At 34.0% G+C, this 25,520-nt stretch overlaps 2 protein-coding genes across 2 annotated transcripts; both read left to right on the top strand.

Moving 5' to 3' along the window:
• Window positions 1-5,187: 5,187 nt before the first annotated feature.
• LOC107474569 (glycerol-3-phosphate dehydrogenase [NAD(+)] GPDHC1, cytosolic-like) lies at window positions 5,188-10,492 on the top strand. Its single transcript, XM_016094189.3, has 5 exons — window positions 5,188-6,524; window positions 7,377-7,598; window positions 8,291-8,538; window positions 9,558-9,697; window positions 10,085-10,492. The coding sequence occupies exons 1-5, from the start codon at window positions 5,831-5,833 to the stop codon at window positions 10,206-10,208; spliced, it is 1,428 nt and encodes a 475-aa protein (XP_015949675.1). The 5' UTR covers window positions 5,188-5,830; the 3' UTR covers window positions 10,209-10,492.
• Window positions 10,493-22,246: 11,754 nt separating this feature from the next.
• LOC107474568 (uncharacterized) lies at window positions 22,247-25,074 on the top strand. The gene is made up of 5 exons (XM_016094188.3): window positions 22,247-22,410; window positions 23,750-23,792; window positions 23,891-23,982; window positions 24,072-24,164; window positions 24,925-25,074. The coding sequence occupies exons 1-5, from the start codon at window positions 22,336-22,338 to the stop codon at window positions 24,970-24,972; spliced, it is 351 nt and encodes a 116-aa protein (XP_015949674.1). The 5' UTR covers window positions 22,247-22,335; the 3' UTR covers window positions 24,973-25,074.
• The last annotated feature ends 446 nt before the right edge of the window (window positions 25,075-25,520 follow it).

Raw genomic sequence — 25,520 nt, 5'->3', positions numbered from 1 at the left:
TCCATCTATTTATAGACTCCCCAAACCTTAGAAACGTTGGGGAGTTAGTGGGATGGAGCCTTTTTGTCAAAACTAGCCGTTTTTTTATGTTTTTGAATCATTTGCATCGATGCAAATGTGTCTTTGAAGCTGAAATTTGAATTTTCAGCTAGGTTGCATCGATGAAAACATCTTTGCATCGATGCAACAAGTCGTTGCATGCTTTGCATCGGTGCAAGATGAGTGTGCATCGATGCAAACCTTAAAGAATGGCTTAAAATCACTTCAAAATACTTAGGATTGATCTCAAACTTGTTGGAGTCAATTCCTATGCTTTTGTACCTTTGAAAACAAGTTTTAAACCATTTGGCTAGCATCGAATTGCAAGATGTGCATATGATATGATAATCAAAATATTTTGTGAGTGTGTGTTGAGAGATTTAGCAATTGGTTCTTAACAAGAAGTTACCTAAGTCCTTTCAACTCTTCATTCCTCAACGTTGAATGTTGGTTGATCTTTCAACATGCTTGTTCATTCAAGTTGTTTTGTTGGTTTGTCTTTCATGTCGTTTGTTGGTTTGTCATTCATCAAAACCTACGAATACAAACTTCGCATACAAGCAACATGATTTACATATTCAAACCTCGGGTCATCTCTCAAGGAATTGCAAGGAGGCGTGTATTTATTATTGGTTATGAGTTTTCTGGAAAATTTGGGGTTTGGGCAATGGGCACATAAATGATTATAAATTGAAGCAATAAAAATTAACAACAGGTTTTATGCAATTGAAATGAAAAGCCTTGGCTAGGAAAAGATTAATCGGAAGTTCTATCCTTGTTGGATTTTCCAATATTAATAATAATAGGTTGTTGTTTCTACTTAGTTGTCCCTCAACGAATGAAGAAAAGTCAAGTTGAGAGCCTACTTCTATTCACAAGTCCCAATCCTCTCCCTTGGGAAGGATTAGCGTTGGCAACTAGAGAGCTAGCCAACAATTTCCAATTATTTTTTAACTCTTGAGTCTTCCAACTCAAGGGTCTCCAAATATTAATCTAACTCCAAAGTCAAGTTGGAAGCCTACTCCATTGACATGGATGCCAATTTTACAATCATGTAAAAGGAGTAGAAAGAAGACATAATAATCAAATTAATTGGAAGTAAGCAAACAGATAATGAAATTAAATGGAAAATTATTCTTTGCATTAACAAATTAATAATAGAAGAAGATCAACTAAAGTAATAGAATAAATAAAAGTAGAAGAACACTAAATTAAAGGAACATTGAACCTGGAATTGGAAAAAAATAAACCTAGAAGTCCTAAATCCTAAAACACAGAGAGAGGAGAGGGCCTCTCTCTCTCTCTAGAAACTACATCTAAAACCTAAAATTATGTGAATGAGAAGTGTATCTTGATTCCTTCACTCTGCATCCTCTAATCTGTGTTTTTCGGGCTTGAAACTGGGCCAGAAACAGCCCAGAAATTGCTGGCACGTCTGAAATTTCGCAGATGCACGCGTGCGCGTCGCCTAGCTGTACAGCCACTATGGCAAATTGCATATCTTTTCGAAGCCCCGGATGTTTGAATCTTGTTACCTTTGAATTTTGTTAATGCATTGAGTTATTTTCATATCCATTGTTATTGCTTGTTTTGCTATTGTTGATTATTGTTAGTGGTAATTTGAATTGAGTTATTTTTCTAGTTGTTATCATGTCTTTTATCTTTGTTCACCAAGTGTTTGAGGAAATATCATCCATGATAATGGAGTAGATTTCCTTGCTTCATTTGGGGTTGAGTAATTGAAGCCTCTTTAATTGTCATAATCAAGTGTTGATTGGTAATTGAAGGTTGCTAATTAGCTTGAACCTCACCAACTTTTGTTCTTCCCTACGAAGTGATTAGGACTTGTGAGCTAAAGTTAGTGGTGTTCACTTGACTTTCCTTCACTTGTTAGAAGATAACTAAGTGAGAGCAATGAGCCTTTACCATCACACTTGGGGAAGATAATAAGGATAGAAATTTCTATTCTCACCCCGAACCAAGGCCTTTTATATTGATTAATTACCAACTCCTGCTAGTTATCTATTGCTCTAATTTCTAGTTATTTATTTTTCTTGTTCTCAACTCCGAAAAGCTCCAGGAAATCCTAACCAATAATTTACATCTTGTGTCAACTCCTAGGGAAAACGACCCGGGATTCTACTCCCGATATTTGATTTTATTTGTGACACTCATTTTAACTCTGCTAGCAAAAATCTTGTCGGTTAAGACTATACTTGCGACGTTAATTTGGAAAAATACTTTTGGTAATTCTTGACCGACATTTATCCGCTCGTCACCTGCACATGAAACTTAACACAGAGATTAATTGTGGATACTATAGCGCCGAACTCATTCAAGAAAGGTCGGCCAAGGATCAAATTGTAAGGGCTAAAACAGTCTACAACTAAGTATTGAACATTTGAAGTTTTTGATAAAGGACTCTCACCGAGTGTGGTTTGCAACCACACTGATCCCAAAATTGGGACCCTTTCACCTGAAAATCCGACCAGGTCTCCAGGGGAATGTTGTAGCATGTTGTTACTTAGTTTCATTTTCTGAAATGTTGAATAGAAAAGAACATCAACATTGCTCCCCGGGTCTAGTAGTACTTTTTTAACTAAAAGATCTCCTAACTTGATGGAGATTACAATAGGGTCATCTAGATTTGTTGGAGTTGTATTGAAGTCGGAGGCTTGAAATGTCATCTGAGGAAAATATGAAGGCGTTTTAGGATTGATTGGACTGGCTTCTATGGATAGCATAGCTCGATAAGAGCATTTTCATACCAATCTTGTAGCGCCTCCACCTACAAAACCTCCAAAAATACAATTAATAACTCCTCTCAGTTGTTCAGGATGACTTGTATTCGTCCTTTCTTTGTCTCGGTTGTGCTGTCCTGGCGAGTTATGGTCGCCAGTGGGAGGGGCACGCCGTTGTATATGGCCACTGATGTATTTATCAAGATGGCCTTGCCGAACTAGTCACTCCAAAAGGTCTTTGGCGATGACACACTCGTCAGTAGTATGTCCATGCTTCTGGTGAAAAGTGCATTACTTTGAGTTGTCTGCACCCTTCGAATCTGGATAGTTGCCGGCCTTCCGTGGTGGTTTGATCAATTTGGAATTTAGGATCTCTTTGATGATGTCGTCGTGCTTGGTATTGAATTGAGTATAGGATTCATAACGGGGAGTAAGCTTAAAATTTTTCTTACTCTCTCGTGGTTTTTCTTCTTCTTTGTACTAGGGTTTATCTTCTTTCTGGTCTTGTCAGAGTTCCTTGATATCGATCTGACCTTTCGCTTTCAATCTGACCTTATTTGATTGTGTTCAGGTAATCCGAATCATGCAGGTAGATGGTCGAGCCAGCAAAATGCTCCTCGAAAAGCTTCGCAAGTTCCTGAAAACGAGAAATAGAATCTGCAGGTAAAGAGCAAAACCAATCAAGTGCAGGACCGTCTAAATAAGATGGAAAACAACGTTATAAAACTTTATCTGATGCACCGTTTACTATCATTATGGATTTGAACTTCTTGATATATTTCTTCGAATCTCCTAACCCATCGTAGGGGATTAATGTAGTCGGTAAGGTGAACCTTTTGGGAAGCTCAAAATTCATCACCTCGGCCGTGAATGGTCCAGTAGAATTGTCGGGCTTAGCATTTTCATTTTCTGGCCGAACTTCTTCATTTTGTTGAGGTCGACTATCTTCATTTTGTTGAGGTCGACCTTCTTCATTCCGAGCAGTTTCGGATACGTGTGTTGGGCCATATTGGTGTTCTTCTGTTCGTTCTTGACGAGCATCATTGGTTTTGATCCGAGCATTAGTTAGCTCGGCAATTTGATTTGGCATTCTTAGGCGGAGGGAGATCAGCCATGGGCAAATGAGAAGTAGTGAGGCCGATAAACAAGAAAAGAATTATGTTTTCGGCCACATGGTGGGCGCCAATTATTCTTGTGTACGTAACCTGGACGTAACTCGGTATCTGAGAGTCAACGTCGAGTTGTTTCCTTCAACATCGAGCTATAGACTTGAAAGATCCGAGCCTGTGTCCAGAGAGATATCACGTCTTGGGAGAGTATGAACAAAGGGGGAGTGTACCTACAAAAGGCACTCCGATGTTTAAGTTAATATTGTGAATTCAATATATATCTTGAGGATAAGATGCCTTTATAGGTGAGGTAAAAAATGTTGGTTACATTTCTGTTGATCGTTTGAATTGAAGAATAGTTATTAAGTTTTAATAAGAGATATTGTCTAGTCGGACGTTTTTATTTCAGGATGTAGTCCCGTTAAGTATGATTGTAACGTATAACGTCGAGTTATGGTATATAATGCCAAATTATTATATATAATGCCGAGTTATGACATCAAATTTATAACGGTCCTATTAGCAATTAATTCAAAATGAAATTTCTAAAATATGGAGCTCTTATCATCATCCGACGAGACTAAGGTCCGTCCACACTAGGACATCGTGATCGGCAATACCAACGGGCAACGGATATAGTGGTATTGAAGATGTCAGGCAAAAGTCATCCAATATTTAATGACCACGTAAGAAAGTTGGTAAGAGCTTCTAGCTAACCCTTTAATGCCTTCAACAAGATTTAACCAAACTGCCCCATTACTCATTAGTATTTTGCAATTTCATTTTGGAAAAATAAAAAAGAATGGTAAATTCTTAAAACAATATTTAATACGTGTTGTAGAAAAGTAATTATACTTATAGACTTTCTTTCATAACAATTACTCCATTGAACTTTTGAATAGTTACACAAATTAAGAAAAATAATAAAGAAGTATTGAATTTACAAAACCTTAAAAGCGTTTTATAATAGGGTTTTGTTAAAAACACTATTATTTATGTTGAAAAGTTTAGTAATTTTATACAATAAATATATTAAAACAAATTTGTTAGTTTTGTGATATAAAATTTTGATTTATCTATCTTGTATTTTAAGAACACATGTTAAATTTATAAATTAAAAAATTATTAAAAATATAAATTTTTAATATATTTATTTTGTATTTATTAAATAAAATTATTTAAATTTTTTTACTCATTGTAAGTTTATCGTGCATGCTAGTTAAACCTATAAAATTTTTATATTTAACACCCTAAATTTATTTATAAAACACCCTTTTCTCTTTTATCTTTGGCATGGTAAATTGTTGTAAACAAGCATATTTTGGTTTCAACCTTGAAAAAATTTCAGTTTGTATCGTCCTCCACTTCATGCACCTTTCATTACTTTGTTTCCTCAACCATCTAAATGAATAAACACAGCTTTGTAGCTTCCAACACAAAAAGTTTCTTTCTCCTTTTTAAAAAAAATAAAAAAACTAGCAGCGTCTTTACAGTTTGGCAGATGAACAACCTCAAGACGGAGAAAACAAAGTTTCATTTGGTTTTGAAGTTTGATGTTTTTGTATTTTCCCTTCTTGGCTTCTAGCATCTTCTCCCCTTCTTAGAAACCCAAATAACTCCACTCACATTTCTATTCTGAATGAGAAATTCTGGAAACTGAAGATCCCAAATATTGTTTAGTTCTTTTTATTTTTTACTTAACTGTGGACCAGGTGACTAATGGTTTTCATTAGTTTATTATAAACATATCAAAGAATGGAAAAGCTGAACCAAAGTTTAAAACGTTTGATATTCCACTGTAAAAGGTGTATGATATTCCACTGAATTAGAAAATAACAATATCAAGTCTCAACTACTGAAGTTCATTGAAAAACTTACTGTAATTCGGTTGTTCAGTAGTTTTTTTCATTCATCTCTTGCCTTCTTTCTTCTTCTTAGAGAATGGTAGGAAGCATTACCGGAATAGTTACCGATGCTCACTCCAACAGTAACGGTAACCGTAACAGTAACGGTAACGGTAACGGATCTGTTCAGAACTTGAATTGCTTAGAGGAGAAGCTTGAGGAGCTACGTGGCCTTCTTGGAAAATCCAACAGTGACCCGCTGAAAATCGTTAGCGTCGGAGCTGGCGCCTGGGGAAGTGTCTTCGCGGCATTGCTTCAAGATTCGTACGGACAATTCCGGGAGAAGGTTCAGATCAGGATATGGAGAAGGCCGGGCAGGGCGGTGGACAGGGCCACGGCGGAACATCTTTTTGAAGTAATAAACTCGAGAGAGGACGTTTTGCGGCGGTTGATCCGGCGCTGCGCGTACCTTAAGTACGTGGAGGCGAGGCTTGGTGACAGGACTTTGCTTGCAGATGAGATTCTAAAAGATGGATTCTGTTTGAACATGATTGAAACTCCTCTTTGCCCCTTGAAAGTTGTAACTAACTTGCAGGAAGCTGTTTGGGACGCTGATATTGTTGTCAATGGCTTGCCTTCTACCGAGACACGCGAGATTTTCGAAGAGATTAGTAAGTATTGGAAGGAGAGGATCACAATGCCTGTCATAATCTCTCTTTCAAAGGGTATAGAGGCTGCACTGGATCCTCTTCCGCATATTATAACTCCAACCAAAATGATTAGCCAAGCAAGTAAGGTTTTTCTTTCTTCATCTATGTTGCTTGCTGAATTTAATTTTCATGTACTGATAATGCAAAACAGATTTATATGTGTATTTAATTACGTAATGTAACGTTAGCAAACAAAATATTACTTTTTATTCTGTAGGTGCATCAAAATTAAACTCATTGCATTGCTTTCTACTTTAAACTACTAATTTAGTTACTAGAAGATTATATTGACATTTAGTTTCCAAAAGAAGAATCCAAAAAATAATGACTGGTTTATTCTAAAATAAAAGGTGTTTTCATACACTTAATCGAACATGATTAAATGAAGATTATAACATCCACCTGCAGTTGGGTGTATGGAATGCTCTGGGATTAAATTTTGATGTTTTACGGGGAGGATAAAGCACCTAGTTTATTTTAGTGAATGTGAAAATGATATCTAAGTTTATTTTGACCGTTTGATCGATGTCAGTCAATTATTAGAAATATTGATATTATTGTGTTAATTAAATAGATAGAACATAGTCATTAATTAGTTAGTTATTCTTGTATTTATATAAAAAAATTGGAAAAAAATTGGAAAAGAGAGTTTAAAATGGTTTTAGATGTGAAATTTGGAGTACATGTAGCATAACACTATTTATATAGGGCCTAATACCACTTTCTGATCACCATGTTCAACACAAGCCTGTTGATTCCACTAATTCTATCTTTAGCATGTTCTTATTTAGTTGTAGATCAAAGGCGAGAAACCTCTGGCTTGGTCACAGCATTTTGATGTCTAGATTTTCTTTGAAATCAAGCCGGTAATTTAGCATATTGTAGTTGTCAAGTTTACATTCTCTAATCTTGTTCAGTTACAATATATGACAGCTGGATTGCCTATGGAGAACATACTTTATCTTGGGGGTCCAAATATAGCATCTGAAATCTACAACAAGGAGTATGCCAATGCTCGCATATGTGGTGCTGAGAAATGGAGGAAACCTCTGGCAAAGTTCCTAAGACAACCTCATTTTATAGTCTGGGACAACAGTGACCTTATCACTCATGAAGTCATGGGTGGCTTGAAAAATGTATATGCAATTGGGGCAGGTATACCCAATTATCTATTTCAAATATACAAAATTGATACCCAAGTTTGCTAAAAGAGGCGTTGGGAAATATTGCTTTATAATTTTGCCTTGTCAACTTAATAGTGGTTTTTAGTGTGCACATAATATAGTTGACAGTGAAATTAGCATCTTTTCTGATATCAATACCTCATTCTCTTCTTCCTTCTCTCGTTTTAGTGTAATTAAGATGATATATAATTGCCTTAACACTATTATTTCTCATTTGGTAACTGATATAAGTTAACAAATTCCTTATCCAACTTGATAGCAAAACTAATTAACAAAGCACTTGTGAACGGTTGTTGAAAGAATAAATAAAACAAATGAGACAATGAGAATTGGCACATGTGGTAAAGGTTCCAAACATATTCCAAAAAGATATTACTATATTAGTTAGAGTTTGTTTGCTAATTACTGGTTTTATTGTAGCCTCTTGTATGAAAACTGAGCTTTTGACTCTATCAGTGTCAAGGGTCCAGCGTCCAGACCATCACATTCATAATAGTATTCAACATATCTTGCAATACTGGATCTGTATCTAGTGTTTTAGTTACTCTTTTGCATTATTGTTGGTGGGAAAATGGCAAATAATATCACTTTCTTAAGTTAACATTATTTGGTTTCTGATTTACAATATATGTGTGGTTTTTCTTCTTCTTTCCCTCTTTTCAGGAATGGTAGCTGCCCTTACAAATGAGAGTGCGACAAGTAAATCCGTATACTTCGCGCATTGCACGTCGGAGATGATATTTATCACTCATCTGTTGGCTGAAGAACCTGAGAAACTCGCAGGGCCATTATTGGCTGACACTTACGTGACTTTGTTAAAAGGGCGTAATGCATGGTATGGCCAGATGCTTGCTAAGGGCGCATTAAGCCCAGACATGGGTGACATCATTAGTGGCAAAGGAATGATTCAGGTATAGCTTGAAGTTTCTGTGCCTACCTAGTTTACATAATGTTTTCAAGAACAACAATGTTCGTGTACACTAAAAATCAACTCCTAAATCAGCCATTCGTATAGAATATATATTAAAATATAAAATACATATCAAAGATGAATTAAATACAACACATATTTATCCATAAATACATGATAACCGATTTGTTGGCTAATTTTTATGTACATAGCTTTTTTTTTTCATGAATTTCCAAAAAAAGATTCCTAAGAAGTTGAAAACATTTGGCAAACCACACGCCTTTGCTTTTGCCAAATCTTGCATCTTTGGAATTTTGTGAGTTGTCTTATGTATGCAACAGAATGTGCTACTTCCTCATGAAGAATGCTTTTAGCATTGCATAGCAAGAGCTGGTCCTACTGTAGGAGTAGGTTGTTGGCTTTATTTATTTATTCTTAGGTGAAATATAGGTTTATTTAAAGCTTCCTCACAAATGGAAATACAGGATAATCAAGTGGTTAACTCACTCGTTTGGTTTTAAAAATGTTAGCAATTTAAATCCTGTCATTTGTATGCAGCACTCTATTGGTCAATGACAAACTCTTAAATGAAGGTCAGATCTGCAACAGATTGTCCTTGATCTACCTAACTGGAGGAATATCGTGGGAAGAAAAAAAAAAGTGATTTCAAAATCATTTATGCTGTTGAGAAATATCAAAACTTGCAAGAACATTTTAAGATTATTGGTTATGGATCAGCACTCCCGCTTTATATGAAGTTATGAACCAATAGGTACAAAGTGAAAAACAAATTTAATTAGAACAAGTAAAATTGAAACCAATAGCTATACCAACTAACAAGTGATATAGAGCCAAGGGGACGGTTGACTAACAAGTGATATAGAGCCATGTTCTTTGTTATTTATTTATTATTTATTTTTTATCTTTTAATTTTAGGTTTAAGCAATGACTTCATGCATACTATTTAAATTTTTGCACTAGATTATGCATAGTGACTTATTTTGCATATTATATTTCTAGGGTGTGTCTGCAGTGAAGGCATTCTTTGAACTTCTGAGCCAATCAAGCTTGAATGTGTTGCACCCTGAAGAAAACAAACCTGTTGCCCCTGTTGAGCTCTGCCCAATCCTCAAGACATTATATAAGATATTGATATCAAGGTATAATTTTATCTGATTTTACAATATTATCTTATTTGGTTTAGTCTTACTATTAATTCAGATTTTATGTGGCAATTTGTGATACCCTATAAAATACGTCAATGCATGTATATTTATACTACTACCAAAGTAGTAATGTTCTAAATATTGTATTATAATACTCATCATAAAATTTACAATCAATTTTTTAAAACTCTGACTCGTGTAATTATGCTCTAACTTGTCAAAAACATGTAATTTGATTCTTCGAAACATTTAATGATGCAAAACATATATTTTGTTAATTTTTTTTTCAAAGTTATTTTTATATTATATATTTTATTAACAGAATTAGCTCTTAGTAGAAGGATAATTCTTTATAATTTTTGTTCCTGTTGCATTTCTCAGGGAACAATCATCACAAGCTATTCTCCAGGCTCTGAGGGATGAGAATCTTAATGATCCCCGTGACCGCATTGAGATTGCACAAAGCCATGTCTTTTATAGGCCTTCACTTCTTGGAAAACCATGATTGTTTTATGTAAAGAAGGAGGTGAGGGGACTGGTTTTGGGTGCATGTATCCATAAGCAAGAAGAATTTGTCAAGGAAGTTTTTTTATGAGTCTAGATGTATTAGTTTGAAGATAGCAATCAATTTCATTCCTGGGTTTTTACCCACTAATTAATTTGGTATTCATTTTTATAACGACTAAGATTTTAAAGTAGTCTTCGAAATTTGCGCCGTGTATTAATTTGATTCTTGAGACTCTAATTCTACTAATTTGAACCTCCAGATTAAATTCTGGGCTATATACAGATCCTTGACTCAAATTTAGGCATGAGTCGACAACCGAAAAACTGATATGGCACAGTATAACAATTAGCTGCTGTGAAATCCCAGTTAAATGGTAATTAAAATAAGTAATTAAAATAAGTAATTAATTAAATATGGATCAAAGGGTTGGAGAATCAAGAATTCATAATTTATTAATTTAACGATGATATTTGGATTCGGAAAATTTTTTCAAGTGAAAACATGTATTGTATTTCGAAAAATGTATAAAAACGCGTATTGGTAAATTAACTGGTAGTACCGGCTTAAGTTTGTTCGGCATTACGAGTGAGACAGTTAGTTAAGGGTGAAGAGGGTTAAGAAACTAAAAATTACAATTTTTAAAAGTGAAAATAATTAAAATACAAATTAAAAGGTTTAATTATTCTGCAGGTCCCTATAGTTTCACTAAAATTTCAATTAGGTCTCTGTACTTTTTTTTCTTTTTCAATTGGATCCCTATATATTATTTTTTTTCAATTTAGTCCTTGTTAACGTTAAACGTAAAAAAAAAATTAGTGAATTGTGAAATTACTTGTATACCCCTAAGGACCTAATTGAAAAGAAAAAAAAAAGTATAAGGATCTAATTGAAAATTCGGTGAAATTATAAATATTCAAGGAAAGATATTCCTATAATTCCTATTTAATGATTCTACGACATGAAATATACTCCTATACTCCTTTTTATTTTGTCGTTATCATTCTTTTTCTTTTTTATATATAAATTGTACTAAAAATACATTCTCTTTATTTTTTTGACTTTTAAAATACCTTATCTGAAAAATATAAAAAAATGGATAAAATAAAACAGAAATAATAGTAATAAATATATATAAAATTCAGTTTCCATCACTAAGTATAATTATGATCAACATAATGAAAGAATTTGCATATGGCATATAGTAATAAGAACCATTGATAGAGTAATAATTAAAATTATTTACAAAATTAATTTTTATGTAGTTCCTCAAACAAGAGAACCAATTTAACTGACAAAAATCCAAAAGCAAGTATATTAAAAGCATGAATTTTTCCTATGTTCAAGCTAGAACAAGAAATACATATTTTTTAAGTATTAATAAAAGACAAGACATATAAGGCAACAGTCCAAAATTTTTTTTTTCATATTCTTGGATTAAACCATGGCAAACAGTATCAACCGTCATCGACCAGTAATTTTCTAAGGTTCACTCCTCTTTCCATCAGAAAAAAATTTCTTGCTTGCTCTAGCATAAACTGATATTTCATCTCTCTTGAAAATGATTTTTTCCATTGCAACTGATGCTAAGTGACACACAGGCCGTCGAGCACCAAAAATGAGCAAGGAATACAATGCATTCTCACACCGTCTTTGCCACAACGAAATATTTTCCTACAAAATATGATAAATTTTAACATCAGAAAACACTCTAAGAATTTTAATAAAAACACAAATCAACAACAAATAATATCAAATGAATAGCACTAAACCTTAATTAAAAGACAATTCTCAAAAGCAACAAGATAAGCATTAAGTTATTACCTCATATTATAAAACACACACTGCTATAGTTCTCCTAATTTTGTAGGTGTAGTACAATGACTCAGATCAGCTAATTAGATTTAGTTGCAAACTTGCAATAGTTTCAGCTACCATACGAGAATCAGAGACATAAAGATGAATTATAACGCACGCACCAAGATTCAGTGTTATTTTTCTCTATATGAATTCTCCAAAACACTCTTCTGCTTTCTCTCATTTTTTGCTCCTTGAGAGCTTGCTAATATGCATATATCGAAATTGAAACTATACTTCAGTTAATCACAGAGTGACAGACTCGTTTAAAATTTAGTTTTCAGAATAAGGGACTCTTGCAAACAATCCCAACAAATTTAGGACAACAAAATTCATTTATAATTTACCTTTACCACTACTCAGTACTCAGTCCTCACTAGTAACTAGTAAAAAAATCTCCCATTACTTTGGGATTTTGGGTTGCCCCATAGAAATTACTCATGGAAGATTCAAGTTCAAGATAATGGCAATAAACATGTATTTGAGACATGTGTAAATCCACAAAATCAGTCATTATATTCTCAATTTTATACACTTTTCATACTGGTTATTACTTAAAAATAATGTATAGACTAAAATAAGAACCATTTCATTATATGATGATGAAAATATAACTAAAAATAAGGGATCAATCCACATAAGCATGAATTCAGCAGTATATACCTCATTTCAATGGCATTAAATCAGAATCCAAAATTCCCTTTAACTGCAACAACAAGTCAATCCGGACAAGCCACTGCAGCTGAAATGCAATAACCAAGGCCAACCCCCCAAGTCCCTGCATCCAACCTAGTCTTGGGCTTTATCTGAAATGGAAGCCACAGGAGCAGGCGCAAGGCAGCGAAATTAGGCGCGGGGGACAGAGGGGCAGCGCGGGGGATGGAGGGGCGGCGCGGTGACGGAGGGACGGAGGCACAGCACGGCGAGGCAAGGGAAGCATGCAAGCATGGAGGCACGACGACATGTAGGCGAGACGTAGCGAGGGACAGAGGGACAGAGGCGCAGCGAAATACAAGGGATGAGTAGAATACAAGGGACGAGACACGACAGGAAAATCGAGAGGAGGAGGCACGGCGAGAGGGCACCGTGCGGCAGATCCGAAGAGAGCTCAATAAAGAGGTTAGGGCGAAGGATATATGAGTGTGGAGTCAAGTGAGAAGAGTTTTTTTGGAATTTTTCAAATATAAGAGTGTCCTGCTATCCTAAAAAAGAAAATATTCATTTTTTAAGAGAATATTCTGTTATTTTAGACATTTTTGTCACATTAGAGATTTAATTGAAAAAAATTAACATATAGAGACCCAATTGAAAAGAAAAAAAGTATAGGGACCTAATTAAAAATTTCGTGAAACTATAGGGACCAACAGAGTAATTAAACCTAAATTAAAATACTAATCTTAAAGGTTTTGGCTCAAAGTTTGATCAACAGACTAAATCGAGTGAACTTGACCCAAGTTGGGATTAAGCCCACACTATATAAGCCATACACATGTGCAATTCAGCAACCAAAACCCCTTCATTGTGTTCCACACTAAATTGAAGAGAAGAGAGGGAATAAGAGAGAAACCCTAACTCTTTGATTTTCAATGCTCCATAACTTTTTCTCTAGAGTTTCGATCGCAGCACCGTTTGCGGCACGCATTTACCTTGCCGAGCTCCTCAATTCTATCTGAATAAAGTGGTAAAAAACTCTTATTTTTGTGCCCAGTTCTTCCTTGCATTCATATTCACGTTTTTGGTTTGAATATTGAGAGATTTTCATGATTTTTATTGTTTAGGTACAATCTAGTATTGGATAATTGTTGGGTTTCGCCCCAATCATCCGTGGGTAAGGTAAAGAATCACTAAATCCTTGTGAGTTGATGAATTAGTAAACTCCGGTGTTTGATTTTGGTACATTGTATGGTATTATATTGAATTTATGTGAAATTAGAGTTAAATCGGTAAATTAGAGTACCTGGAATAAAGCTTTGGTGGATGCAACTTATTGGATTTGATTGGAAATCTTGGAAGCTTGAAATGTGGTGATTTTGAGCTTGGAGACAAATCGGCTAAGGTACGGTTTACGTTTCATTTAAATACCATGTAATGTGACATAAAGTCTTAGGCTAGATGCCCCTAGGAATAGGAATGAATTGTATAATTGAATGGAATTAAAATATTGTAATTGATGAAGTGTTGGATTTGATTTTGATTGGTGATTGGTTGTTATGAGTTATGAGATTGCGATATGAATTGATGATTGAATGAACTGTTGAATTAATAAAATATTGATTTGAATAGAATTAATGAATGTTGGTCCAGAGGCCGTGAATTTGGGCCAAATGCCATGAAAGGTAAGTTGGTAAGTTGGTGAATGTATTGAATGTTGATTCACAAGCTTGAAATGGTAATTATGAAATTGAGTATGTGGAATTTGGTAATGATTTGTGAGAATAGCAGAATTGAGGATTTGAGATGTTAAATGAGAATTTAGAGCTGTAATATGTAATTTAAGTAGGCGTGAACTTGGTTGATATCAAATGAGTGAATTGGGATGATTGGGAGGTATTATATTGAGTAGAAATTGATATGGCTTGTGAATCTTTGAAAAAATTGGTAAACTTTGTTTTTTGGCGAAAATTGGTTTTGGCCAACTTCGGTGAACCGTAACTCGGTACTTAAAGTTGGAAATTTAACAAAACAAGATTTATATAAAAGTTTATTTATTGATCTTTTCAATCATTCAAGAATGTTTGAAAAATAATTTTTAACGAAAAAGTTATGCGCATTTAAAGTTTTGATAAAAAAACTGCATTTTTGCAGCATATCAGCATTTTCTGGATTCTGATATGCATGCGTATGTGGAGGTGTCACGCAACGCGAGTATCTGGCTCTACCCAATAGTCTCGCATACGTGGCACTGTCTCGTGTACGCAAACATGGCATTTTTAACATCATGCGTATGCATAATTGGCATGGGTACGCGAGAAACCTTTTCTGTTAAACACTCTCGCGTACACGGGAGGTGGTCTGCGTATGCGACTTTCCAAATTTTTAACATCCTACGTATGAAAGAGGTGGTATGCGTACACATGACCACCTTATTTTGCAGAAAATGAATTTTTGTATTTTTAACTAATTTTCGAGCCTTCTAAACCTCTGTAAATCCTGTTACGATTTTAGAGTCGGTGTAATAGAGAGTAGAGGAGTTAAGATTGTAATTGGACTTTTCGTAGAAAAAATTTGATTAGAAAATTATATTTCTAAATCTAGTATAAAATTGAATTTTTTTTGTTAAAAATATGGTTTTAAAATCGAATTTTTAGAAAAATCGAATTTAAAACTAGATTTTCGATATAAATATCTAATTTTAAAATTGAATTTTCAAAAAACTGAATTTAAAGTCGATTTGTAAGTAAAATTAGTTTTGAATTTTTAAACTAATTTAAAATCGATTTTTATTTTTCAAATTAGTTTAGAACCGGTTCCCTTTTAAATTCAATTCTAATTTAGTTTTATAAACTGCAAAACTAGTTATGAAGTGGATGCAATTTAAATTTTTAAAAATCTAAACCATGCCCACCCATATTATCAACCACTAAACCTCACCATTCCTTCCTCTATCTAAACAAGTCTCTATCAAAAGAAGTCTAACCACTTCTACCTCTAATCCTTCTTCTCCCTCTTCCACTACACCATGTTTCCATCATTACACATCTAATTCTAATTTTATTCAAAATTATTATCAACCATAACATAACAACAAAGACAAAGAAAAAAATAAATGAAATTAACTAAAATATTGAAATAGAGAGATTCTGAAGAAGAGAAAAGAGAGCGAGTGTGGCCTGACAGTGGCATTGAGGGCCATATTAGGGGGGAGAGTTATGGTTGTTGTTAATGTTATTCATGATAATAATTATGGGATGGCAGAGGAAGTAATGAGTAAAAGGTGGTGCAGTGGAGTCTTAAAAAATACAAGACAAAATTCTTCTCTCAAACTTCTCTCTAAAGTTATAGATGTTCTCTCGGCAAATTTCTAAATGAAATGTCAAATAATTTTAATTATTCTCATAGCTTGGTATCTTCCATGAAAATTTTTGTGTGAATATTAACACAAATGAGTCAATTATTCATTAGGGATCGACAACATACGATGGCATCTTTCGGGATCACAATGATAATAATTAGGCACTACAAGAAATTCGTTAGGTAATGTCAAATTTACTAGCGGATTTATCAAAAAAAATTTATTGATAATATGTTTATCATCGAAATTACTGTTGGAATAAATCCGACGGCATAAACCTCTCCGGTAATTATTTATCGGAGGATTTTTTTTGTCTGCCGGCAATTACCATTAAAAAATTTTCACTGGAAAATTTTTATGTCGGATTTTTCTCCCAATAAATCCGACGGTAAACTTAAGTATTAATTTTTATAAAAAATTTGTTAATCCTCATGTATTAAAATATACTCATCAGCAAAGAGCACATATATATTTCAACCTATATTTCCAAGATTCCTAGATATCCCCGTATATGCAAAAAAGCACAAATACTAAAGATAACAATAATTAGTAGTATATATTTTAACATATATTTTCTTATGATGACACATTATCTTAAGCAGTTTTTAGGATTCTTTTTCATTCGTTTTCTTAGATTTTAATCAAATTTCTTATGTTTTCTAGTGAAATTTCATAAATAATCAATTATTTGGAGTTATGTTAGTTTTTTTTGTATTTTTAGGAGTTTTTATCTCAAAATAACCAAGAACTAAAGCTTTTTAGCAATAAAATACAAATACAGTTAAGGAAGGTCCAACAAGGCCCAAAGGAACAAAACCAAGCCCAAAGAAATCAAACTGAACGCCCAAGCCTTCAAGACATGGATGCCTGACAGCTCAACACACATCCCGGCGTCCTTCCCTTCCTTGCACACCTGGCAGAAGGCTTCACAAGCCCGATGTCTCTCCAATTTTGGACACGCACGCCCGGCTTCCCTCAATGCGAGCCCGGTGGCCTTGATTCAATGGAGGTGCAATTGGGCCATGCCCAAAGTTCAAGACTCTAAGCCCAGTGTGCAACCCTAGCTCAACTCCCAGATGCAACATTTATTAAGGCCCAAGTTCAATTATAAAATCATTAGAAGCCTTAATCAACATCTAAAGATTTATGATTCAAGATTCAAGAAGATTAGCAGTTATCATGAATTCCTTTTAGAAATATAAAGATTTGGTTGTTAGAATTTGTTTCTAAATTAGATTTGAATTATGGTTTTGATTTGAATTTGAAGTAGAAAGTTAGCTTCTAAAGATAAGATTAGGGTTAGTTTTGAATTAAATTGTAGATAGAACTTAGGATATAAATAAGTAAACCTTGTTCACAAGAGAGATTATCAGAGAAATATCCATCGGATCACACATCTCTCTCATCATTATGATTAGTTTTTTTTTTCATGATTCATTAAACCTCCTCTGTTGAAGGTTAGAAGCTCTATTTGGTTTTAGGATTAATAATGTAAGTGTTTTCTTTATTTTAATTCATACTTATTTACTTTTTTCAAGATTGAGTTTTGTTCTTCATGATTAAAGGTTAGAACTATTAGAAAATATTATAATTCTATCTTGGATTCTGATTTATATTTAGGAAAATTAATTTCGGAATTAGCTTAAAACTCATCTCATAATCATTACTTATCTGGAGCTAGTTCGAGTACGTGCATATAATTTGGCTAGTGATAGTTCTTAAAGATTGTATGGCAATAAAATCGAAACCATTCTTCACCTCTCGTCTCGATTAGTTGATCAAGGGATTGACGATTAATTGGGTTTAGAAAAATTAAATCACTAAGAAATTACGATTTGATTGTAAATAATTTGCTATGAAAATTTTTTTACATGAATTAAATAAGAAAGCATAAGCATTGTTTTTCCAAGCATCAAACATCTCTGAGGCCTTCAACATTCTCATATATTAATTTTCTTTTAACTTCAAGCATTCTCCCAATTCTCTTATTCTATTTTTTTCTTCAAGATCCATAATCCAAAAACTAAGGTTTGATCTATCTAATTAGATATTTAATTACATGTTGCTTGCCTCAATACGTTAATCCTCGTGGGAACGATATCCACTCGTCATGGTATTACTTGAATGATCCGGTGTACTTTCTAGAATCCGTGAGCACTAGTTTTCGCTCATCTTCTCAGTCTCAACAAAGTGGAAATACATTTAATTTTTATTAATGAGAAATCAGCAGTTACCTATTGAACACCCTTATCAATAAGGTCCTTATCTTAAATTCGATATTCATGCAAAACCCAATCAATTCGATCTCCCTTAGGCGCTTTACCCTTGTGAAACATCAAAGTCTTTATCAAGCCTACAACAAGCTTCTTTTTCTCGAGGGATCTATCCTTGCCAATAGTCTTCCAATACCTACATTATATGGCCCTATTCATCCTCCCTCCGCTCGAATACTTCTTCTCTCGAGGGCAAAAGAATTACCATTCCAAATATCCAATTTTAAGCAAAGAATGATCTGAAAAATATCATCAAGTTAAAAACAACTATGAGAAACACAGAACTCTACTAAATCAAATGAAATCAGATTGCAAATCTGGTAGATCCCATGGTGGATACTTGCATATATCAAGTTCAACAGTCACATCACAAAACTTTCCTTTTCAAAAAGTACTAAACCAGCTCAACATCTATTGGACGAAATTGATACCCTAGAATTAAATTGATTGCGGTCATCGCTGAAGAATAAAAAAAGCTTAAATAGTAAAAGCATCAGAATCTAACAACTTACCTTAAATCAAATAATCTAACAATAAAGAACGACTTCACCAGTAATTAAGAAAGAAATCAACTTCATAGGAACTCCTAATTAAAAACAAAAATTAAAAAATAAAAAAGAAGAGAAATTTAACTAGAGAATGATGAACGAAAAAATCAAAATCATAAACAAAATTTCAAAAATAAAATCATCAAAAAAGAATTAAAAAAACCTAAATGAAAAGAAAATTTAGAAACCGTAAATCAAAATAGAACTAAAAAACCCTAAATCAAAACAGAATAAAAAAACTAAATCGAATACCGTCTGGTGCGTGCTACTGCTGTACGTGGAGGACGATGGCGGCTGTTGGTGTGTGGAAGACGGCGGAAGCTACTGGTGCCTGGCACTGTGGAGGAGGACGGAGAGAGAAGCGCTTCGAGGATGGGGGAGGGAGAGAAAAGGGTCGCACCAAGGGATGCGAGTCAGGGTACTTTGGGGTAGCGTCAATGGCGGAGAAGAGGGAGGAGATCCTTTGGAGGCTATTGGTGGCACTGGCACTGGCAGAGAGGGTTACTGAAGTTAGTTTGAAGGGGAGAGAGAGAGGGAGAAGAGGTTTAGAGAGAGAGAGAGAGAGTAGGACTTTCAAAATTAAGGGAATAGAGCAAGATTACCGGCGGATAAATCCGATGATAATGTATTGTGCGTGACCAAAACATAGCGTTCCATTAATTGAGCTTTACCAGTAATTACGACGATAATGATCGTGTTATTTTTTCTGTTTTTCCCTCCAATTATTACCATCGAAATTACTGGCAAAAAACTGAATCCGACGGTAATTTTTGTAACCGACGAATTTATTGTCAATGTCCTATGGTAAATCCGACGTTATTCAGTATTTTTCTTGTAGTGAGGGGTGAACGTGGATTGGATCAGATATAGCCAAAATCTCGATCCGATCCACGCTAAAATCATCGGATCAGATCCAATCGCGATTTTTAAGCTTGGATCCGATCCGCACATTTGCGGATCGATTGGATCGGATATCGGATATATCTGCAAAACATAAAAATATTTAAAAAAATTTATTTTTTTAAAATATCAATAAAATCTCTTTTTTCTACACTTTTAAACATATTTACTCTAAAAGTATTATTAAACATACTTTTCATAAATAATAAATATAAAATAATATAACATATATGACAATTATTAATTGAAATAAAACATAAAAATAATATTTACTTATTTATTTTTCGAATCCGTGGATATGCTGATACATACTTAAAATCTACAATCGGATCCTATTTGTATGTAGATCGGATCAATATCCGCAATTTTTAAATTGAATAAGATAAACACCGGAGATATACAAATCGAATCTGATTCATGAACATCCCTGTCAATAATACAAATTTGGATATTACTCAATTACTTTTGTAGAATTTTGAGAGTAAACTACTATTTCTACCTACGAAAGTTAAAAACGCTGACATATATACTTATAGTAAAAGAAAATTACCATTTGTACCCATGAAATATGGGTTCCGCACAACAAAATTATCCAAACACTAAAAAATTACATAAAATTCCTAAATTACCCTTATCTTTACCACCACTTTTCTAATCTCAAATCCCACCACCACCCCTTCACCCAGCCACCCTAGATGGAAAAGTTTCTAACCCTAACCCTCTTCACCCAACCACCATCCGCTGTCCCTCCAAAACTCACACACACCCACCCGAGGAAGAAGAAGAGAAGAGGAGGGGGAGGGAGACCGTACTGGCAATGTGGGGACTCGTCGCCACTATCGCATCATCGTCGCGGTTGTTGAGGGAGCCCGAAGCGGAGATGCGAGCCAGAACCGAGGAAGGGGGAGCTGTCACCACCGTTGCGCCTTGCTGCTGCTGGCTCTGTCCCGTCTGTCGCCGCCATTGATTGAGTCTGTCACTGTTGTTGTCGCTGGTTTGGAAGGAAGAGAGCGCGTAAGAGATCAGAGAAGGAGGAGAGGGCGACGACACCGGTGGGTGTCACTGCCACCATCGTTGTCGACGTTGTTCAGTGAGGGAGGAAGAACCGTGACGAGGAAGGAGAGCAGGAGTCTGTCGCTGTCACTGCCGAGCAAAGATTTGGTTGGATGGAGTGGCGGAGAAATGTGATGCATATTCGAAGTTATGGGTTTGTTCCCAAATGTGGAAACGGATTGGGACTTGTATCCTATGACGTTACATCTGCTACCCCTTCAATGGAGTTACAGTAAGACATGGTTGAAGTTTGTACTTGAGTAATGGTGGTAGTTAGAGTTTAGGGTGGTGGTGAGAAAGAATTTCGATGGTGGTGAAGTTTGAGATTGAAAAAGTGGTGGTGTGGAGTAAGAGGAGAAATTAGGAATGGGTTATATTAAAGAGTAATTTAAAAATTTCAAATAATATTTTTGGATTTGGATTGTTTTGTTAGTAAAAGTTTATGTTTCATGGATATATATGATAATTTTTTTTATAGATAAATATATCAACGTTTTTAACTTTCGTGGTTAGAAATGATAGTTTACTTCAAATTTTGGAGTATTTTCTTTTGGAATTTTCATTACTTTCCAAGGAGGATATATTAACGTTCAAATAGAAACAGATTCTAGTAATAGCCTTAGATATTTGCTAGTGTTGTTCATTTACATACCTCCCATGCAGCTTGTCCAATTATAGATCCAAACTTGAATATAGCAGATTCCTTATTTAGTTGTTTATGATTTACTTCCTAGTATGATTGATTTCATTCAATTGTGTTGACATTACATATTAGGGAGATGTCTTTCTCTATCTCAGTGTTTGTGTAAATTAGTTTTTCTAGGCTTTTGCCTTGTTGCAAATAAAAGATGGTTAAGAAAACAATATTCGCAAAATATTTTAAAATACGATAAAAATAACAGAATATATATTTTTTATAAATGATAAATAATTTTATATTTGTAAAAATATATGTCTATTCAAAATAAATTTATTTAACCTAAACTTTAAAATAAAAATATTTAATTATTTCTATAAAAAATTATATCAAAATTAGATCTCTAACTTTTTTTAAAAATATATATTTAACAACGAATTATTTTATTGCATTTTAAAATTTTTTAGATAAATTTAATAATATGAGAATAGTTATCATAGGTTTATTATATTTTTTTAAAAAAATATTATGGAGCCATCAAAATTTATTATTTTAGTCATTATTTAACTATAAATTTAATTTATCTAGTCTAATTTTTTAGTCTATTAATCCAACAACATATTTTATCCTATACTTTTAAATATTAATAATTGATGATAAAAAATAATAAATATAAATATTAATTGTTTAAAAAAAATTAATTAAGTTGTTTATCATGTTAGCAACTTAGCATCTGCCTAGTCCTTTACTATTCGTCACTTTAATTTAAGAATTTGCGAGGGGCGTTCAGTTCTGGGCGGGCAGTGCTATATAATTGGGTGGTGGAGGCTGCGCTAGAAACTTAAGAATGGGGGAGTCCGCTAAACTAAACAACCTCGACGAGATACTAAAGCCTTTTCATCAGAGAGCTTCTGAAGCAGAGGTTAGAATCACTTTCACCCAAAACCCCTTGCTCTTTCACTCTAATTAAAGCTTACTTTGATTCTCGGTACTTCCTATAATAAATAGATCTATTCGTTCAAATTCATGCGTTTTAGCAACGTGTGCTTTGTTCTCTTTTCAGTTTTCAAAATCAATTAGGCAAAACGCGAATGTAATAAGTTAGAATTATCTTCATCGCAGGCTAGAACTTGCGTAGTTCAATCGAGACATCCAAGTAATAAAGTTGATCCTTTGACTAACACGTATTCTAATGGAGTTTGTTAAAAGATAGTTGACACTTTGCCACACTACATTCGCAATTTTAGTCCGTTGAGTTTTTATTCAAATTAACCTTTTACTTATTTATTTATTTATCCCAGATACTGGTTCATTCTTCGTGTTTACAGCTGTTCCGTACTTCCATCCCATTTGGCTTTCTTCTTTTGTTATTAATTGTTGTAGTTGCAATTCAGTTAAGTATATGGTCTAGACAACCTTTATAAGCAACAAACATTATATATATATATTTTTTCATTTATCACGATATCCCCGAAGGGCAAGGATTAATTTGCCGCGGATCTTAGGTCTACTTAAGGGTCTGTCTGGCCACTGGGTTGCTTGCATACACAAGGTAGCATTTGAACCCTCCACACTTCTTTAAGCGAACGAGTGAACTGATCACTTCACCAACCCAAATCAGTTCAAACATTACATTATTGATCTAGCTTTTGGAGTAGAATTATCTTAGAATACTATTAAAGCTATAGTGTAATCAATGCTTGGGCTACTCTACTCGCAGGTGTTCAGTTACAATTTTGATTGAGATAAGCCAGATTATGTGCAACTGAACTTCGTTTGAGTGTAAAGTAGACTGTATTACTTTGTATCAGCTCTGAACCGGTCCATGCAATATTATGAAAAGGATCGCTGCCAGAAAGTCTCTTTCATTTGCTTCCGCCAATTTGCTTATGTCTTGTGCAGAAATGGGATTAAGTTTTTGCTATACTCTCTAACATAGAATTATGGTACTGCCAACTGCATGAAACTTTGGCTCTTTACTTTGTGGTTTGGTTTGGCACTCTTATAAGGGAAAAAGAATATTTTGAAATTAAATGTCATCGTTGGAACTGGCAGAAAGTTGTCTATGAACATCGAGTAACATTGAGAAGTAGTATCATTGTTTTAAAAATAAAAAAGCTTTCATTCCTTATGAGTTATGTCCTTGTGTTTGTCTTTCATCTGTGCCAATCCAAAACTATGAAACTTATCATAGTGGACTTTATACATGAGAAATTACTGAAGGATTTTTACAACTCTAATACCACTTATTCAAATTGTAGGCTCGCTTACAAAGACTTGAAGCTTCCTTAAATGCTAGAAAAGGTAGGTGCTAAGGTACTTGGCACTAAGAATAATATTTCTAGATTCAAGTCTTTCAGAGGTTATGGGCCTAAGTTAGGAATAATATGAAACTTGCTCAGATGCTGGAAATGAGGAACACTTGAAAACGATAAATGATCTTCAGTCAAAGCTAGAAGTTTCAAATGCAGACCTAATTTCAGAAAAGGAGAAGGTTATACTCATTTTTGGCTTATGTATATATTTTTTTCATTTTGTGAGGGGTTAAGCTTACTTTCATTTTACCAATGATTTGAATTGCAGGCCCAGAAGCTTGCTGCAGAAAATGAAAAACTTCAATACCGCATAATTCATCTTCTACGAGCACTGAAGGATAATGATCAGAAGTTAGAACAAGTAAGTCTTACTGATATTCTTGGTTTTTATAACTTTTATTTTATGGATTTATCATTAAAACCTTGTATAGAAAGTATGCACTGTTGGAATCGGAGTCTCCCAAATATTGTTTTGCAATTTTGTGGGGCATTCATTGATTTGGATGAACTGCTGTATTTACAAATTATGAGAGTCAATTTTTTCTGTTGATTTCATTTTTGGAGAATATGTAGTTCGATATATTTTACTTTTATTTAGATGTTTTACATGCAAATTAAGAATTCCATCTGTTTATGAAATAGTAATGAAAAAAAAAAAAGTTAATAAAACAAATAGCTAAATGGTGTTGAATGGTTCATATAAGCAGTAGTTTTTTGTCAATACCTTTTCATTATAATATATAAATTTGAAATATTATAAGATATAGCATAGAGATTTCAGAAAAATGTATCTGTGGATTAATATCAAAGTGGTTGATCTAATAAAATGGATGTGGTGTTGAATAGTTTTGTATGCGATAAGATAGGTATATAAATTTAAGCCAAAAGGTTACTAAGTAATGTTTCTGCTTGCATTAATGGTACTGTGATGGCCTTCCCTGTTTCTGTTTACTTCATTTGAGGTCTTCCAATGATTATTTAAGATCATTTAATGAACGTGGGCTGAACATTCGAACTTGTTTTTTGCTGTTATATGTAAATGAAATTTGAGTTATACTGTTAGTATTGAATGCGGCTCATGGACTATGGCTAAACCGGTTATTGTCATTTCCTGATCTCAGGTTTCGGCACGAGAACAATTGGAAAGCTTAAAATTGCAGGGTTCTTGAAATTTATTGGCCAACATAAGTTTATTTTATTTTATTTTATCATTGGAAAGCCAAACAATGTATTGAAGTTTATCATTATCATTAAGTATTGCATATTCTACATCTGTTTGGCTTACTGGTTTTACAACTATAGCTTTCAGATCTTTGTCTTCCTGTTACAGCTTAATGAACTAAAATTTCTTAGAAGTAGAGCTATATAAGATGGACATAGGAAGTCTAGTCAGGATTGAACAATCTCTTTTCTTTTTCTTACAATTTCTTTCACCGTATTTCTATATCTTTTCTTTGTCTTCCTTTAATCATTTTGTTTCTTTTACTCAACCAAGTGCCAAAATTGATGAATTTTGTTTGACGGCTTTTGTTTGTGATGCACCAAGAAGTGTAGTGCACCTCATATTTCTTGATCTCTTTCCTCCAATCTCTTCGTCCTCACTTGTGTCCTAATCCAACCCTCATGATTTAAGCTGCTGAGTTCCTCATCTGTAGGATGCCTTGACATTTTAAAGTATTTGCCTCCCCACATGCCCATGTCCCCCTACTCTTTTGAG

Source organism: Arachis duranensis, chromosome 3 (genome assembly GCF_000817695.3).
Source record: "Arachis duranensis cultivar V14167 chromosome 3, aradu.V14167.gnm2.J7QH, whole genome shotgun sequence".
In the NCBI taxonomy this organism is placed as follows: domain Eukaryota; kingdom Viridiplantae; phylum Streptophyta; class Magnoliopsida; order Fabales; family Fabaceae; genus Arachis; species Arachis duranensis.
This window is presented reverse-complemented; position numbering and strand designations above follow the sequence as displayed.

Coding starts and splice junctions, on each gene's coding strand:
- LOC107474569 (XM_016094189.3), top strand. CDS start 5,831: ATGGTAGGAAGCATTACCGGAATAGTTACCGATGCTCACTCCAACAGT. Junction 7,599..8,290: donor TGTATATGCAATTGGGGCAG/GTATACCCAATT, acceptor CCCTCTTTTCAG/GAATGGTAGCTGCCCTTACA. Junction 9,698..10,084: donor TATAAGATATTGATATCAAG/GTATAATTTTAT, acceptor TGCATTTCTCAG/GGAACAATCATCACAAGCTA.
- LOC107474568 (XM_016094188.3), top strand. CDS start 22,336: ATGGGGGAGTCCGCTAAACTAAACAACCTCGACGAGATACTAAAGCCT. Junction 23,793..23,890: donor TTCCTTAAATGCTAGAAAAG/GTAGGTGCTAAG, acceptor AAACTTGCTCAG/ATGCTGGAAATGAGGAACAC. Junction 24,165..24,924: donor ATGATCAGAAGTTAGAACAA/GTAAGTCTTACT, acceptor TCCTGATCTCAG/GTTTCGGCACGAGAACAATT.